At 39.3% G+C, this 19779-nt stretch overlaps 1 protein-coding gene across 20 annotated transcripts in view; it reads left to right on the forward strand.

Moving 5' to 3' along the window:
• The window catches only part of RFX2 (regulatory factor X2), a 104841-nt gene that overhangs the window by 25891 nt on the left and 59171 nt on the right, over positions 1 to 19779 (forward strand). For 2 of the 20 annotated variants that reach the window (XM_043502720.1, XM_043502728.1), the window contains exon 1: positions 3373 to 3690. The exons of 11 other annotated variants lie outside the window; for them this stretch is intronic. In XM_043502720.1, the coding sequence (XP_043358655.1) occupies positions 3555 to 3690 (136 nt within the window). In that variant the 5' untranslated portion in view covers positions 3373 to 3554. Of the gene's footprint in view, positions 1 to 3369; positions 3691 to 4972; positions 4995 to 19779 lie in introns of those variants that run through there. 7 more of the 20 variants (XM_043502722.1, XM_043502726.1, XM_043502727.1 and 4 more) reach the window with 7 other exon arrangements.

The following is a 19779-nucleotide window of genomic DNA, read 5'->3' on the forward strand; positions in this document are numbered from 1 at the left end:
AAAAATGATAGACTGTTCTGGTTCCAAATTTCAGAGTAGCAGCCATGTTAGTCTATATTCGCAAAAAAGAAAAGGAGTACTTGTGGCACCTTAGAGACTAACAAATTTATTTGAGCATAAGCTTTCATGAGCTACAGCTCACTTCATCGGATGCATTCGGTGGAAAATACCTGGTTCCAAATGTGTCACTATGGCATGTTTTATTAAGGGTTGCCTCTCTTTTCCCATCTATAAAATGGGCAAAGCACCACCTAATGCCCATCACTTGTCATGATGCTTGTTTAATTGGTACTTTGTGATATTCTGCTGCAAATTGCTATATGGGTGGAAGATACTGTAATTGTTTATTAACTCAAACACATATTCCAGGAAATCTCTCTCTCTCTCTCTTTATTTGTAAAAGAGACATTTTTTGGTTTGCCTTTTAAACAAGTAGTATAGACTGAAAACTTGCATTAAGATTGTGATACCAATAGAACCTAGGATACTTGAAAGTGAAGGAAAACATTGCATCTTTATCTTACTTTTGTGCCAAGGAAATATGACATGTATGGTGCTACGTAATAGCACCAGTGGATCCCTGGTGTTTGGGGCACAATGTGGGGAGTTAACAGAATGTTAGAAACCATTAGGAAAGGGATAGATAATAAGACAGAAAATATCATAATGCCTCTATATAAACCCATGGTACATCCACACTTTGAATTCTGCGTGCAGTTGTGTTCACTCCATTTCAAAAAAGATATATTAGAATAGGAGAAAGTACAGAGATCAACAAAATTGATTAGGGGGATGGAACAGCTTCCATGTGAGAAAAGATTATAAAGACTGGGACTGTTCATCTTAGAAAAGAGATAACTAAGTGTGGGAGGGGGAGGGATATGATAGAGGTCTATAAAATCATAAATGGTGTGGAGAAAGTGAATAGGGAAGTGTTATTTATTCTTTCACATAACACAAGAATCAGGGGTCACCCCATGAAATGAATAGGCAGCAGGTTTAAAACAAACATAACAAAGTACTTCTTTGCACAACGCACAGTCATCCTGTGGAAATCATTGCCAGGAGATGTTGTGAAGCCCAAAAGTATAACTGGGTTCAAAAAATAATTAGATAAGTTAATGGAGGATAGGTCCATCGATGGCTACTAGCCTAGATGGTCAGGGCAGCGACCCCATGCTCTGGGTGTCCGTAAACCTCTCACTGCCAGAAGCTGGCACTGGACAGCAAGGGATGGTTCACTCAATAATTGCCCTGTTCTGTTCATTGCCTCTGAAGGATCTGGCACTGGGCATTGGCCACTGTCGTAAGACAGGATACAGGGCTAGATGGACTTTTAGTCTGATCCATTATGGCCATTCTTATGAGTTAAAGACAGAATTTGAGGACTGCCTTTGGATTGCTTTCTCTTATTGGTTTGTATTTTGAACATAGTTGGGTTTTGTGTGTGTGTTGAGGTGTGTGTGTGTGTGTGGGGGGGGGAGGGAAGGAGGATATGTGCCTACTAGTAACTGATCTTAAATCTGATTCCTTTTAAATCTCTGTAGAGGTGCATGTGTGTACATTCTTTACAACTCTCAGAACACATGTTTCAGCTTGTGGTCTCTTAATGTTGTTCCTCTACTTGTAAGCAAGGACATTCTTAGCATTCTTTCCAGTTTTGTATCGTGGCTACACAACATCTAATTATATTTCTTGACAACAACTAGCCAGGGAGGCTAAGAATTAACATTATAATGGGCCTTAAGATTTTGCAATTACTCAAAAGTGATCTGTGTGGGGCCTGTAGAACACTTGGCTAAGTCCTGTCAACATCCTTTCTTTTTGGAGGAGAAGTCTTCATTCAGATTTTTCTGGTCACTCTGCAGAGTTTCTGCATAAAATTTATTGCAGTTACTATTGATCTATTATGGTTTCAGAGTAGCAGCCGTATTAGTCTGTATCTGCAAAAAGAAAAGGAGTACCTGTGGCGCCTTAGAGACTAACAAATTTATTTGAGCATAAGCTTTCGTGAGCTACAGTTCACTTCATCGGATGCATGCAGTGGAAAATACAGTGGGGAGATATAAAATTTTATAAAATCTCCCCACTGTGTTTTTCCCTGCATGTATCCGATGAAGTGAGCTGTAGCTCACGAAAGCTTATGCTCAAATAAATTTGTTAGTCTCTAAGGCGCCACAAGTACTCCTTTTCTTTTTATTGATCTAGTAGTATATAGTTGTGTGGTGACTGGATCTGATCCTGTAATGACTTCACATATGCAAATAGTCCCCTTCAAATTTAGGGTTACAGTCACCAGTGAAGTTATTCACATGTGTAAATCTTGAGGTGTTTACTACGAGAGGGTCCAATCCTGCAAAGTGTTTGTTAATAGAAGTCCTTGCTGTTGCGTAGCATTTGTAAGACCAAACTTCATTCAAATGACAGACTGCTAGATCCTGTACAAGGCTCTCTGACTCCACGACTGTTTCAACAGACTCCCAGTTATGAAAATATTTAGCACAGAGCCTGTTGCTTAACAGCCGGAAAAATCCATTTCCTTTTAGCTTTGGAGGTAGCAGCTGTTTCACTTTCCAAAAAACTGTTTGATTTTGTTGTTAGCTAACGAATTGGGGTTTGTTTTGTTTGTTTTTTATTCTCCTCTGTGGGGAGGAAAGGAGCAAGGGTAGAGCTGTTGGACTTGATGTGTGATCAACCAAAGTGTGAGCTCATAGAAATGCAGCCGTGAAAGTATATTAAAGTGCATAAAGAGCTGGAAAGACACTAGAGAGGGAAGAAGAAAAGATAAACAATGAAGATAAAAACATTTATACTAGTATTTTAGTTTATAGTTCACATAGTACCACATAAGATCTTTATCATAAATGCTATACAGTAACATTTATTATTCATTTGTTTCTGATAGAACATCATTTAATATTTGTCTATAATTTGTATCTGAAGCTGCCAAATAAATCCAAGACTGATTACCATGTAAGCTACTGTCCATAGATGGTACGATACCTATATATTCTAACTCAGTTTAATTCCATAATTACATGATGATCCTTGACTATGAAATTGCATAGTGAATATCTATGCATTTATCTTTGCTTTGTATAAAATGGCACTAGTATTTCCAAATATGGGCAGCCCTAAACCTAGAAGAACCTTTAGGTCCCAATCCTTTGATCCTTAAGCAAAACTTGCACTGAAGTCAATGGGAGTCTAGCCTGAGCAGGGAGCAGAGTACTGCATGCTACATTTATAATGTAGCTTATTCTCTATAATGCTTAAATCCATACTGTTAGATGTACATTGCTCTATCTATCCCTCCCCCTCAGTTTGCAGGCTTGAAGGTGTTTCTAAAAAGCCTATGCTGACTAGACATGAATGGGCAAATCCAAACTTCCGGAGCCTTGCCTGAGTATCTTGGTTGCATGCTGAGGCACAATTCGTGGGGAGAAGATAGGAAGGAGTCCTCCGCCCAAATCTGCAGACTGGCAGCAGATCTGCTTCACTGAAAGAAGAAAGGATCTGACTCACCAACCGCCCACCCCCCCTTCACTCTTTTTATGCAACTCCCCAAATTCTTCTCTTACAAGTCTTCGGGCAGGGGAACTGGACTGTTGTGGCCTGGGCCTCCTCTGTATACCAGAACTGAGGTAGTACAAACATCGGAATTTAGAAAAAAAACAAAACAAAACAAAGGTAAAAATCTTTAATGGATGCTTCCATCAAAGGGCTGCTGTATTGTGGCCCTCGGAGGCAATCCACATGGGCAGCCCCCACTGGCACCAGTGTGCCTACACCAAAGGCAACGTGGGCTTGAACTATCGAGATAACTTACCAGATGCATCTGTGGGAATCTCAGCAAACTTTGAGTGGCCGCTAGTTTTGGTCTTTCCTGAAAGTGAGCAGAGTTCTAGGCTAATTTGGAGAGAGCACATTCTGTTGTAAATCGATGTTCTCACCCTTTTTAAAAAAATTGGAATGAAATAATAGTTACTACTTAATGCATATGAGTAACAATGCTGTTCTGGTTGCCTAGCAGCCAGCTAGACACACTGGAGAATAAAAAAGCCTGTCTGACTAAGCAATGTAGTTGGAGCTGGTTTTTAGGTTTGCTGGTGGAACCTGACCCAGGGAGCTCATATTTTAAGGAGAGGGAGGAGGTGGGTGGAATTTACCATTAATGGATATTTTAGTTCTAGCAGGATCATCAGTCTTCCCCTCCCCCCTGTTTTTCCTCTTCAGTTTTTAATGCTTTAAAAAAGGAATGAGAAAAATCTCCAAATTCTGTGCAAGAAAAAGCCAAGAAGACTCTTCCTTGTGCAGTTTAGAGATTATTATTTCATATTTTTTCAAGATGCAAGTCAGCATTTTCTGCAAGCTCCATGTGTGCTAGGAAGTGACTGCTGTACTCACCTTGGCCTAAACCATCCACCTGCTTGCAGAAAGAAAGGAAAAAAAGAAAACTGAGACTCTTTCATCTTTGTCTTTAGAGCATCTTTCTCTAGATCATTTTTTCCTCCTGATTTTATATATACAAAAAGTTGGACTGATATGGAACATGCATAGACCTATTTCAGCACTGCCAACCCCAAGCCTTTAAAAATCATGAGTCAGACCCCAACAAATCGTGCGACTGGTTTAGAAATCATGAAATTTTAAAAACAATAAATTTTTGATTTTGTTTATTTGCCCTCTGGTGTTGGAGCCACTAAAGGTCATATTTTCAAGCCTTTTTTACATAATCCTGAGGGCTAGAAATGGTTGGGTGGTTTTGTTTTGTTTTTAATAGAAGCTGAGATTCTCTGGTAATAATATGACTTTGGCAACTTGGGCTTTAAGAGAAATGCCAAATACCCCACACTTACAATGAAATTGCAAGAGTTGACAACACTGCTGTGTTAATGTCCTTGGCTTGGCCTTGTGACTTTTTAATGTTTTTAAGGCTGGAATGGGGCTGGCTGACTTGAAGGACTGATCATGGAGTCTTTGATCCAGCCCAGGTCAGTAGTTACTACTAGCAGTTATCATTTCACACTGGCATTTGAAAAATGAGCTGGTGGGTCTCAGTTTAGTTTCTAGAAGAGAGTTGTCCATCTCTTGGCACCCATTACCCCACTCATTGGCAGCCTGGGTCGAGAAGCTAAGAATTAGCTGGACATAGAGGGAGGGGGAGTTTGCTCTCTCTATGAGCTGGCTCTTCCTGGTCAGGGCTAAGGCACGTTGGTGAGGGGCAGCGTGATGGAAGGTCATGCCACTTTTCCCTTCTCTCCTTCAGGGTTAAATAGAGGTCTCTGTTCTTCAGTTTTCAGTCTAGCACCTATCATAGAGTTGTCAGCGGTTCCCTGTTCTGCGTTACCTTTTGGATCCCTCATTTTGACGTTATGATCTACACCTCCATTCCTCTTTGTTCAGTTTTTGACTCTAATACTTTTCTTAAGTCACCTGACAGAAAGGGCCTTTCCTTGCTTTGGAGTGGGCTCTAACCATTGATCAAAGTAATCAAATAGACTGGCACCTTTCACCAAAATTCAGTTCCCACCTCCTCCCCAACAAAAAATCAGCTATGAAGGCTGGAGACTCTAGCAATAAAGATGCACTGCCCGCTCAGAACACTTCTTTAAATAGTGTTTTCTAGGACTGGGCATTTGACTGGTCCAAAAATAATTGGTCAATTAACCAGTCAAATATTGGTCAGATAATGGTCCGATATTTCTAACCACTAATTTATTAGAACAGTAACAAAAAAGAGTAAGACTTTGTGATCGCCATCAGGCTTAGTCTTAGATATGAATGCGCAATTATAACACAACATGTAACTCAGAAAAATGTGAAACACAATGAAATGACGTTCTAAAAAATGAAAGAATGGCACCACGATCCAATCGGAAAAGCAGGCTGCTGTCTACATCAGGGCATTTTTGCTGGAATATTTGATAATATTTGATTGTGGCCAAATAATAGGTGGTCAATTGACATTATTTGACCAGTCAATTGATCAGCTTGCCAACCTTGGCATTTTCTTCTTTACACTCCAAGTCAATCTGCTGTAGGATGACCAGACAGCAAGCGTGAAAAATCAGGAAGGGGTGGAAGGTAATAGGAGCCTATATAAGAAAAAACATCTCGTCACCCTAATCTGCTGAAATAACCTGAGCAACATCAGACCTGGTTACAGCTTCTTTATACATGGCTGAATATTATAATGCTAAAGGATCTTATTCATAGATGACCCTAAGTTTTTTAACGTCTTTGTGCTGTCCTGTATTGCTGGATATTATATTTCAGTACCAAAATTTACCATTAAGTTGAGTGTTAAAGATCAGTTCATGATAATACATCAGGCTTGATTCTCCATTACCCTGCACCTTGTGTATTCATTTACACCTTTGCAAAGTGAATGTAAAAAGCATATTGGTAACCGGTCCCAATGTGCATTTTGTCCCACTGCTGGTTTTATGCTTTTGGGGTATATCCTTCAGTTTTGTCACCTCTTACTTCTCTCTTGCCATTTCAGTGGCCCTGAGCTCTGCTGACCTCCTGTCTGATTTACAGAGATAGGGTGAAAGTCACTCCAGTTTCTGTTAACGTCGCTCGGAACATCAGCCAGAAATTGGTCACTCCCTCTACAGTGCCACTGGGCCAAGTCGTTCTTGGGAGCAAAGGACTGAACTTGGATTCCCCCTCACATGGGTTTGAACACAACTACATGGCAGAAGACTGCTGAGCACGTTCATTTGTCAGTGATAGAATTAAAAAAAGCCCATACAGTTTAAGCACAAAATCTTAGTTCAAAGCATTAAAGCACAGGTTTTTTTTATGGAATTTAATGCAATGATTTACAATCCTGTGGACTTCATTTCTGCTACTTATGATTTCCTGTTGCAGAAGAGAAAATGTCTTTCTGTAATTCTGGCATGTTACATTGTAAGGCTGAGCTATCGTTGGATAAGAGTCTGAAAAAAAAAATCTGTTCCATTTTCATGACACATTATTTAAAAACTCCTAAAAATCTCAAATAATTAGAATTAGCGACTTTTCCTTTAAACTTAGTCCTTAATGAGTGTGAAGATGAGCCAATGTCATGGTGACCTTAAAAGTGAATGAACTTTGGTTTCAAAGTCTGAGCTATGGGATAAATGCTGCACAGACATAGCTCCCACTGACTTTGGAGCATAAAAAGGGCAGCCTGTGGCTTTAATAATAATTAGCAAGTGCAGCAGATCTTTTGTTTCAGTTCATACCATTGTACCTATGATCGTGTTCCATTTCTACCAATCTAGCAAAATAAAATTTAAAAAATGTATATCCTGTATTTTTATGCCAGCCACCTTAGCTCTTGCCTAAAACACTCTGTAAGACTTCACGAATTATGAGCAATGAATTCCAGCTTCAAATCTCACTACAATAATGCAGAATGTGGAGTTCAAATTGGTTTCATATGTTTACAGAATTCTGAAAAAAATATTTTCAGTGCATTTCTTCTCCAAAGCACTACAGTTACAGGACGCAAAAACAGCCTAAAATTTTCTCCTCTAGGGCTTGTTTGTTTGCATGGTAGTTTTGTTTTTGCAGTACACTTGCTGTGTTGTAGCGAGTGCTGTATATTTCCTGTAGAAGCTAGAAGAGGAGGCAACTACTTACATAATGACTAGTTATCACCTAAAAGAGAGGTTAATTTGTTGATATTTTTAAAATAAAAGAGGGATTTAAAAGTGTTCCTTTCCTCGACATTTGCTTCTAAGAACACTGTCTGCCTGGACTGTTTTTTATTATTTCAGAATAAATAGAATAAACCTCCCCCCACCCCACCTCCTTAGTTACTATAGAGAAGAAATTATTTATCAGTCCTCCCAGGGCTTCTGAAAATAATCACTGACATATTAAGTGTGTTTTCGATCTGGTTAATGTGTGATGCGGGGGGGGATAGGCTGGGGTATAGCATTGTTTGGTTTGGGAAGTATTCTCTCCGTCGCTGAGCAACCAGCCCTTGGAAACGGGAGTGGACTGTGTCACCCATAGCAACCGTTGTTACTCGACAAACAATGTGGGCCAGGGCAAACAGAGCCAAGACTGTAGGCTCCAGTTTTTAATTGAACATCTGCATGTGTTTTTCTCTGATTAAATGGTGTCTCAGTTTGATTTGTCTGTGACAGATACGCTTAGGCCAGTTTTGTGTGGTTATTTACAAAGTGCATGATTATCTTGTCCAAATTAAATCCTTTGTTTATTCTTATGTGAAGTTGAGAGAGCATTTCCCCCTCCCATCTCCTGTAATCCATAAAAATAGTCTCAAAATAAGAACCTTTATTTCTCAGTGATCTCTCAGTTTTCCTCCTGGTTGGGTATGTATTGCATAATTACGTAAGGTCTCTTAATAAGGTTGATAATTGTAAGTACAATCTTGATATATTAACATTGTGACATATGAAACTTTTCTTTTTCTTTTTTAATCCCAGTTTTATGTTGCCCTTTATTGGATAACCAAAACCCCTTCCATTTTATGGGTTTCAGAGTAGCAGCTGTCTTAGTCTGTATTTGCAAAAAGAAAAGGAGTACTTGTGGCACCTTAGAGACTAACAAATTTATTTGAGCATAAGCTTTCATGAGCTACATTGGATTTTATATATCTGAATACCTCTTCCCCTCCACAAATTTGGAACCAGAGAGGTGAATGGGTTAAGACTCCTCTCGTAACCCTCAAAACATTGGGTAGAAGAATTTTTTGCCTGGGTAAATGATACAGCACAGTATTTACTTCAAACTTGGTGACACAGTTCATCCTTTTTTCTGTAGACGACACAGCTGTTAAGGGAGGACTGTTAGACCAGTGTACATTCTCACAGGCCTTTATCTTTTCTTGTTCATCTGGAATGCAGTCAGTCTTACTACCATCCTAACCCAAAAGGTTACAATGACTTCTTCTAATTTAAGAGCATTAGAATATGCCCTACAGAACTACATCTCTAGTGAAGATAAAGCAGCCCTTCCATTCTATCTTCTTTCCTCGAAGGATCACATCTCAGTTTATGGCTAATACAATAAATAACCTTGTATTTGCCTTTTATTTGGGTGGGTTTTGTTTAGCCCTGAGTGTTAACAGCACATGCCTAGTTACCAAAAGCCTAATGAACAGCTCCAAGGATCTGAACAGGCTTTAACTTTCCCTCCGCTTGTAGCGGACAAACAGTCTGGAAAGTGATTTCGCTTGTTGCATTATTCGCATTTGGTCCTGCAATGAAATAGATGAAGTAATTAGCAACCAGTTGTGACTGGTGCTGCTGGGACCACACAACATGCAACCTGGGATTCTGAGATGAATGCACTTTTTAAAAATTGATAATATGTACTTTCTCCAGCTGAATTTATCGCAGAATTATTATTCGTTAATTTATAAATTTCTTTTTAAAAAACCTCTTACAAGAAGAGTTTCTCTTCAGCATCCTATTGGTCTGGTCTGATGCCAGATTCTGATTCCCTGGGTGGACTTTAAGATGCACTCTGAAATTCTTTTAGTTGGTTGGATGTGTTTCTTTGAACTGGCCCAACCCTTCCCAGTTCCACTCCCATAATGGAACTGTCTCTGCTTGGTTTGGGCCACACCTGACAAATGGGTTCTGCACTTAGTTCAGACTTCCAGAGGAAGCACATCTGTCATAAATATAAAGGGAAGGGTAACCACCTTTCTGTATACAGTGCTATAAAATCCCTCCTGGCCAGAAGCAACATCCTGTTACCTGTAAAGGGTTAAGAAGCTCAGCTAACCTGGCTGGCACCTGACCCAAAGGACCAATAAGGGGACAAGATACTTTCAAATCTTGGGGTGGGGGAAGGTTTTTGTTTGTGTTCTTTGTTTACGTAGTTGTTCTCTCTTGGGACTGAGAGAGGCCAGACAGAAATCCATCTTCTCCAACCCATCCTAGTCCAAGTCTCCAATATTGCAACCGGTATAGGTAAGCCAGGCAAGGTGGATTAGTTTATCTTTTGTATTTATGTGAATTTTCCCTGTGTTAAGAGGGAGGTTTATTCCTGTTTTCTGTGACTTTAAGGTTTGGCCCAGAGGGGGATCCTCTGTTTTTGAATGTGAATATCCTGTAAAGTATTTTCCATCCTGATTTTTCAGAGGTGATTTTTACCCTTCTTTTTTTTTTTTTTTTAATAAAATCCTTCTTTTAAGAACCTGACTAATTTTTCCAATGTTCCAAGATCCAGGGGTTTGGGTCTTTGATGATTTTGTAACAAATTGGTTCGGATATTCTTCTCAAACCTCCCCAGGAAAGGGGGTGTGTAGGGTTTGGGGGGATATTTTGGGGGAAGATGTCTCCAAGTGGTCTCTTTTCCTGTTTTGTTTAAAATGCTTGGTGGTGGCAGCATACTGTTCAAGGACAAGGCAAAGTTTGTACCTTGGGGAAGTTTTTAACTTAAGCTGGTAAGAATAAGCTTAGGGGGTCTTTCATTTGGGTCCCCACATCTATACCCTAGAGTTCAGAGGGGGAAGGAACCCTGACAACATCTATGTCTTATGTGCAAGTGGGTAGGTTGAGAGAAGGGTCAGAGAGGTCACCCAGGCAATTTAAATGGACAAAGGAAAGAAACTTGCTCCCAGTGTCAGAAAGTAAACAAGACTTTTTACCCTGCCTGGAAAAGGGACTTTAGGAACTTTTCTCATAAATAAAGCAGTTCCTTAATTGATTCTATCCTTGCTTAGTCTGCCTTGACTGATTTTTGAAGCTGTCCAGCACAGGCCCAGAGTTTAAGTAATAATAATATTTCTGCTATTTGCTCATCCCGAATACCATATTTTTTTCAAACCTTTGCTGCCCCTGTGGTTGAATCTCTCCCCAGAGAGCTCAAGTTTGCTGGGCCAGTTGCTATTTGAAAATCTAATTTGAAGATTTCTTTTTATGAATGACCACAATTTATGTTTGTGGTTTGTTTGCCTGAACTCTCTGAACACTCATGAATGGTATATATAAATATAAATAATAATGTGTTGGCAGGAGATACTTCTGTGTTTGTTGTTCACCAGTTAGGCATGACAGGGACAGCTGCTACTGACCCACATCTAAATTGAAATACAGAACTGAACCTTCCACTTCACACTTAACTTGAGCAAGGGCTGGCCAGCTTTCCTGCTCCCTTAAAAAAAGAGTGTCTGACTTAAACAAGCATAAACAAAGTACTAATTACCAGATAGGTTTAGATCAAGCTGATTTGTTGGAGCCAAAATAAATAGAGTGAAATACTATTTCTCACAATGTGTAATCATCTTATAGAATTCTCTGCCATGGGAGTACCTAGAACAGCAGGGTTTGAATAGGGACTCAGTTTTATAGCCAATGTTTGTAGTTATGCATCCTAAAATGAGGGTAATCAAATTTCACATTTTAGGGGATAAATTGACCACCACATGTCTCAGGAAAGAACTTTTTCCTGACCTTGTGTATGTAGTGCATTGCTCAATTAGCCAGGGCCAGTTTCCCCTTCCCACTTCCCTTTGAAATATCAAGTACTCTTCGCTGCCTAAAGCAGGATACTCAACTTGAAGGACCAATGACCTGATCCTGTGTTCCTGCTCTGTCAATAACTTCTTTTTACATGTACAATGTTATTCTCCTTTTCCCTCTTGCCTCGCTGTAATGTGATATCAGTTCCTGTGTAGTTTGTATTGAAGTTAAATATGATTGCCAGTATGAAGATCTGAAACCTACTAATTGACACCTATGTATCCCATGCCCCCTTCCAGAAATAGTGTATATCCAAAAATAAGGTTTCCCTATAGGATTTTAGTAAAAGAAGGAAAGCAAGTCACAACACAGTCTAATTGCCCTTTCCAAAATGGGAGATGTTGAGAAATGTGAGAGGCAAGCCTGTTCAAATTGCTTAGTGTTGGTACTGTGATTTGGGAATGGGGAGGGGCAAATAAGTGTATGCTAATTTATTTGGGAGAAACCTTGGAGGCTTGGAAAAGGGAAAGAACAACCCAATTACTTAGGGCTTCATTTTTTCTGTAAACTTTCATCCAAATCTATTTAGTTTCCATGCAGTATGTGTGGTTATGGTATGGGACATAGTTGGGTCCAAAGTTCTACAGAAGCTAATCACTGTTAGAAATGTCTGAAAGTGTGTAATCAATAAATACCATTTGTTTGTATTTAGACATTCCTCTGAGTATTTGCAACCTAAAATTGTGCTAGTAGAGAAAAAGTTAGAAATTGACACTGACTAGCTTATTTTTCTTTGTCCAAGATAAGAGAAGCTTAAAGAAAAAGGAGTATGAATAGTGAAAAGTGATTTAGATCTTTAAAAATCTTCCAATGTGAATACTTTTCAAATGTTTCTTGTAACCCGGGTGAGTACTTGTTAAAGCAACAAGTATACTTTTAACCTGACAGTGTGTCTTAAAGATGTATAAAAGTGTATTTGAAGAGTAATATGTTGATTTAGAAACTGCTCTTGATTAGTAGATGCGTCATTATCCTAGATACAGGATAAAGAGACTATACTGAAAAGAAGCTATGTCTTAAATATAAATGTATGGAAACAAAAACAAAAAAAACTTTGAGACTGCAGCACTTTATCCTTCTGCTGACTTTCTTATTACCAATAACTACAATTTAAAGGTGAACTGAAAGGCCTAGGCATACAGTAAATCTGAGTGCATGGTTCTGGTTTCCCCAGCTACAGCTGATAACCCACTGACACCGAGTACAACACAAGACGTTGCATTTTTCATGCTACATTAGTTGTCTTCAATTGTAGCAAAAGAAACCTCTTTTTGAAGTCAGGACTTGGCAGGCCTATAGAAAAGGAACAGACTTATTCATGTATTCATTTATCAAGCATGCTCAAGTCTGCGTATGTATTGTATTAACAATTTGGGAACTATTTCTGTGTCTATCTTTAAAAAAAAAATTCAGTTTCCCTTTAAAATTAGAACCATTAATTTTCTATTACTTAAAATATCACTAACTTTGTATGTGCTCCTATAACTTTCTTTTAAGGGCACTATGTTTTAGTCATTGGACTACTGTGGTTGGATGAATGGTTGGACAGCACAATGGTGAGATAGACACTGAGAGTTTGGCACCTGATATCTCTTGAAGTATCATTTTTGAGTCTTTGGAGCCCTGGAGTTCAGATAGGTTAGGGCATTGATAGCCTAAGGTTGAAACTCAACATGGTCGCAAACTGGGTGCTCGTTAGCTTCTATACTTCTAAGAGCCACTGAAGTGTTGTGTTCTGGATATGGCTACTAGAATTCAGATCTGAAGGAGTTAAGTTCTCCTTCTGACATTTTTGAAGTTCTCTGCCTCAAAAACGAAAAGCATGTAAAATGGCTCGCTTTGTGTATGGGAACTTCCTTGTGGTTTGACTGCAGCTCATAGAGTTCTCCTTGCATTCAGGTTTGAGATACCACACATGGGGACTCATCAACATCCTGCTGCCAGCAGCATATACTGTTGCTGCTTCTGCCACACATTCAACTGACTCTTAAGGAAACATCTTTTAAATTATCAACGCAAAAAAGTTCCTAGCACTCTTCCACGTCAGTGAAAGGGAAACTTAAAGAAACAATGAAGACCATTAAATTTCCCTGGCTCCATGATAATATAATATCTATATTACATGATTCAGTTCCATAAAATCCAATTCAAGACTGAGAGTGTATTTGTAGTATTAACTATTGCTATAAAAAATCCCTTCCAAGTGTGTATTTTTCCATGAGGGCCATGTTCCTGAAATACAGATATACTGCTTGGTGTCCTTGAAAGCCTTGAAACCTATGTTTTGGGTTGAACTGTGTTTCCAGGTAACTAGAGTTCTTACAGAAGCAGTGTTTTGTCTCTGTTTTAATTTAATTAAACTTAATCAGTGGAAGGTTCTGGTGCCTTCTGTCTTTATAACATTCTGAAGCAATTTAATCAATTAAAAAGCAGTGATTCCAGAATCAGCTCATTATCAGGTTCCTTGCCATTTTCACCCTCCACTTACCTCAGGCTATTGAAAGAGTAAACGCCATTACCCATAATTCACAAGAGCCCTTGAATGAGCCTGTGTTGCATGGCAGGATAATTCCACCTTATTTCTGAGTTTGAGTAGCAGAGAGAAGGAAAGATCAGCCACAATTGAGTGAACTATTTCAAACAACATAACAATGTGCTCAGATACCATAGTGAAGGGCACGTTAAAACAGATACTTATAACTGGCCCCAACCTTCACCCAACTCTTATGGAATCAAGGGAGGGATTAAAGAAGAATTATTGGGACCTAGCCCAGTGGTCAGGGCAGCCTGATGCAGCCATAGGTCTGTGAATAGCTGATGGCACATGAGTGCTCACTGTTGCTACTGTAGGACTTGTAGACAAGGATCTTGGGTGCCCTCCCACAATACCGCAAGTTGTGTGATCTGATGAAAGTGGAGAAGCACTGGCCCATGACTGTTCACTGCAGACACTGTTGACTGGGCTGGGATGGCAGATCTTGGCATGGAGGCCAGGGTTCTGATGGGCCTAGATTTAATATGTTCTTAATGTACTGCTGCATTTCCTGGTTTTATCTGAAAGCAGAAATAGGAGAGGCTATTCTTTCCTGATTTTTCCCCCCCCCCCACCTCCCCAATCTGTCCATAAATCAGGAAATACTGTAGATCTTGTGAGTGTACCTGATTTTAGGATTTCCAGGCACATTGCATTTTGGAGAAGCATTAAACTCAGATGCTTGGCTGCCAGATTTGCAAATATTTTGAGGTGTGCTTATTACTAACAACAATGCTGGGAACCTTGTCTCTTTATAGGCACCCTCTGTGTTCTCTTAGACTGGAAAGTAACCATACTGATTAGCTTTTATAGATTGGACCCAAAAGGAACAGAGACTTGGCTTAGTTCAGATGTCAGAAAGTAATAAGGGTTTTGTTTCAGGTCAATAAGCTTTTAGAAATGGATAATCTGGAGCCAAACTTTCCCAAAGATTTGGGGGGTATTTGGCCCTGGATTCTGGTTCAGAGTTATTTGCTGGCAGTTTGAAAGTATTTGCTAATGTGCTCCTCCTGCTTTTAAGTTCTGTGGACATTGGAAAAACTTTCTTCCCTTCATCTGAATTTTAGGGAAACTCCGTGCATTTTTCTGAGATTGGGCGCCCTGGAGAAAGACAGATGAATGTGTTGGGTTAAGGTTGCAGGCAGGGAATAATCTATTTCTGATGCAGATATTATCTTGCATAGTTCTGCCTTAAACTGACTTAATTACTTGAGTTTCATTCATTGCAAAATCATTTAAGAAGGTTTATCTCCTATAGTTTATATGCTTCAGTTAAAATGTAATTAATTCCATTTCAGGGCATTTTTTTAAATAGAGGGCAGGGCAAAAGTGGCAAGTGAAGTGGAAAATATTTGACCATATGATGCCTTCTTAAATAAGTGTGGCATAGTTGCTGTTGGAGATGCATAGTAAGCATTTATTGGTGAAGGAATGGAAAAACAGCAGCCCTCTGCTTCCTTCTTACTACATATTTTTTAATACTGTGGAGGGTATTGAGAACTAATATCTTCCAGTATATTCTGAAACTGTTTGTTTTAATACTTTTTCCTTTTTTATATATGTACGTAGCTACAGACACACTTCGGAGAAAATACCCTCTTAATGCCTGTTGAGAACATGATGGCCTGATACTTGAAGTTATTTCTTCTGATTTCAGCGGTTACTAGAAAAAAGAAAAGGAGTACTTGTGGCACCTTAGAGACTAACAAATTTATTTGAGCATAAGCTTTCGTGAGCTACAGCTCACTTCATCGGTAGCTCACGAAAGCTTATGCTCTAATAAATTTGTTAGTCTCTAAGGTGCCACAAGTACTCCTTTTCTTTTTGTGAATACAGACTAACACAGCTGCTACTCTGAAAGCTGTTACTAGTTCCTTCTTTACAGAAATAAATAAATAAATGTTCTAAGCAAATGAAACCTGGATAGAAGCTCCAGAAGCTGAATAACATAGGGTTTTTTTGTTTTGTTTTTTTTGTTCTTTGTTCTTTTTAAAATTTACTCTTCCTTAAAAGTTCCATGCAAAGCAAACCCTGGTGTTTAGTTTAGATTCTAGCAACCAGTGTTAAGGGTGAGACATCATTCAGGTCAAGTAATTCTAAAAGTTAAGGCTGCACTTTACAGCCGTCTGCATATACTTTAAATATATGACCTTTTTAACATAATAATACAATAATACAGACTCAGTATTGCTGACTCCAAGCATTTAAAATCCATGAGCCAGACCCCTGAAAATCATGATATTGGCTTAAAAATATTGAGATTAAAAAAACAATAAACTTTGGGTTTTTTGATTTGCCTTCTGCTTTTTAGCATGCACTTGGATCACATTTTCAAGCTTTTCTTTGCAACCATAAGGGCTAGAAATCTTTAATTTTTTTTTAAATGAAAGCTGAGATTCTCACATAACCACTTGTTTCCAAGAGTTGGGGCTTTAAGTAAAATGCCAAATATTGTGAGACTCATGATACAACTGGAAATTCTTTATACAACCTTGCATGCAGTGAGCATACTGGACTAGAAGTTTAACTAGACTACTTTTAAATTACACTGGGGCCATTTTGGTCCCTGGATGGCTCAGAATCCATGAAACAGCACAAGCTCTGCACAGCTGAAAATCTGGTGTGTGCCTTGGAAATATTACTTTTAATTAACTAATGTTAATAATAAATACAAAGGTTATGTGCAGCATTGTGTTAAAGAGAAATTTAATATGAGGAGGTGTTAGTAAATGCTGATCTTGATCTTCATTATTGAATATGGATGCTGCTGAACTGTTATAACTTTTTGTTGCCCTGTCATGTCTACCTGTCCCATTTTCCTTCCTAAATATTTTTATTTAACATGGCTTATGTTTTTCCTTGGGACTGTATTGTGAACTGAAATTAGAATAAGCAAAGGTCTGTGTCTGAGAGCCTCTGCTGTCAGCTACAGGTGGAATATAGCACTTCATGTGAAAAATTGTAATTGGTCTGTTTTCCACTGTTCTATCTTAATTTGAAATCCTTAGATGAAAGACACGAAGTGAAGACTTAGTATTATTTAATATTCTGCAGTTCTAAATATTTAGCTTTGCTACTGACTCACTGTGTTTCATTGGGCAAGTTGCTTAACCAACTACTTTTTATGCCTTAGTTTACCATCTGGTTGTAATAACTTGTCCTCAAAGAGATATTGTGAAGCTTAATTAATAGTTGTGAAGTGCTTTAAAATCCTTAGGAGGAAAGCATGAAATATAAAGTAGTAGCATTCTTTAGTATTCTGTAAAAGTCTCAACCCAAATCTGCCCACACACTACTGAATTGTCCTTTTATGTGATGTTCCACTTTACAAACTTTAAACATTTGATTATTTTTTCCTTATGTATTTCAGGTTAAAAAATAATAGAGAATAAATTAATACGGTTGCTATGGTATATGTCAGATCTGCTATTGGTACCCTGGTTTCCGTGGGCATCAATCTTAGAGCCACCCAGCATTATATAATTCTTGATCTTTTTTGATATTTATATGTTCAATACAAATGGCAACACCACAACTTTTTGCATATACTTCTTTGTATAAAAATAGTGTGAAAATAGGCACACCATTAAGTGAGTTGTTGTGGTACACCTTTATGCCCTGGTTGCAAAAGGAGCTTAAGCACATGGAACTACTCTACTGTTTAAAAAGAAAAGGAGTACTTGTGGCACCTTAGAGACTAACAAATTTATTAGAGCATAAGCTTTCGTGAGCTACAGCTCACTTCATCGGATGCATTTGGTGGAAAAAACAGAGGAGAGATTTATATACACACACACACACACAGAGAACATGAAACAATGGGTTTATCATACACACTGTAAGGAGAGTGATCACTTAAGATAAGCCGCATGGCCCCACAGTATGCCAACATTTTTATGGCTCACTTAGAACAACGCTTCCTCAGCTCTCGTCCCCTAATGCCCCTACTCTACTTGCGCTACATTGATGACATCTTCATCATCTGGACCCATGGAAAAGAAGCTCTTGAGGAATTCCACCATGATTTCAACAATTTCCATCCCACCATCAACCTCAGCCTGGACCAGTCCACACAAGAGATCCACTTCCTGGACACTACGGTGCTAATAAGCGATGGTCACATAAACACCACCCTATATCGGAAACCTACTGACCGCTATTCCTACCTACATGCCTCTAGCTTTCATCCAGATCATACCACTCGATCCATTGTCTACAGCCAAGCGCTACGATATAACCGCATTTGCTCCAACCCCTCAGACAGAGACAAACACCTACAAGATCTCTATCATGCATTCCTACAACTACAATACCCACCTGTTGAAGTGAAGAAACAGATTGACAGAGCCAGAAGAGTACCCAGAAGTCACCTACTACAGGACAGGCCCAACAAAGAAAACAACAGAACGCCACTAGCCATCACCTTCAGCCCCCAACTAAAACCTCTCCAACGCATCATCAAGGATCTACAACCTATCCTGAAGGACGACCCCAAAGACGACGACTCTCACAGATCTTGGGAGACAGGCCAGTCCTTGCTTACAGACAGCCCGCCAATCTGAAGCAAATACTCACCAGCAACCACACACCACACATCAGAACCACTAACCCAGGAACCTATCCTTGCAACAAAGCCCGTTGCCAACTCTGTCCACATATCTATTCAGGGGATACCATCATAGGGCCTAATCACATCAGCCACACTATCAGAGGCTCGTTCACCTGCGCATCTACCAATGTGATCTATGCCATCATGTGCCAGCAATGCCCCTCTGCCATGTACATTGGCCAAACTGGACAGTCTCTACGTAAAAGAATGAATGGACACAAATCAGACGTCAAGAATTATAACATTCAAAAACCAGTTGGAGAACACTTCAATCTCTCTGGTCACTCGATCACAGACCTAAGAGTGGCTATCCTTCAACAAAAAAGCTTCAAAAACAGACTCCAATGAGAGACTGCTGAATTGGAATTAATTTGCAAACTGGATACAATTAACTTAGGCTTGAATAGAGACTGGGAGTGGATGAGTCATTACACAAAGTAAAGCTATTTCCCCATGATATTTCTCTCCCCCACCCCACCCCCCACTGTTCCTCTGATATTCTTGTTAACTGCTGGAATTAGCCTACCTTGCTTGTCACCATGAAAGGTTTTCCTCCTTTTCCCCCCCCTGCTGCTGGTGATGGCTGATCTTAAGTGATCACTCTCCTTACAGTGTGTATGATAAACCCATTGTTTCATGTTCTCTGTGTGTGTATATAAATCTCTCCTCTGTTTTTTCCACCAAATGCATCCGATGAAGTGAGCTGTAGCTCACAAAAGCTTATGCTCTAATAAATTTGTTAGTCTATAAGGTGCCACAAGTACTCCTTTTCTTTTTGCGAATACAGACTAACACGGCTGCTACTCTGAAACCTGTCTCTACTGTTTAAAGTAAGTCATGTCGTTACATACGTTGCTGAATCAGGATACTGGAGTTAAGTTTATGAAATATTTTCTCATAGGCAGACTCCCTGCCCTGACTCTGATCAGCAGTGATATATGTTCAAGGCCTCAGCATGTAGCTTAGAAACTTTAGTTGGGTATTCCGGAGCTGATGCTCTGTTAAAACAGTCTGTAGACATATACTTGCAGTTCTTCTTTAAGGCCACAATTCTGCAATTGGGTACCCCCCTTTCTCCCCCCCCCCACAGAGTCCCATTGAGTTCAGTGGAGTTCTGCGTGGGTGCTGGGGTGCACCGA

Source organism: Dermochelys coriacea, chromosome 25 (assembly GCF_009764565.3).
Source record: "Dermochelys coriacea isolate rDerCor1 chromosome 25, rDerCor1.pri.v4, whole genome shotgun sequence".
Lineage (NCBI taxonomy): Eukaryota > Metazoa > Chordata > Testudines > Dermochelyidae > Dermochelys > Dermochelys coriacea.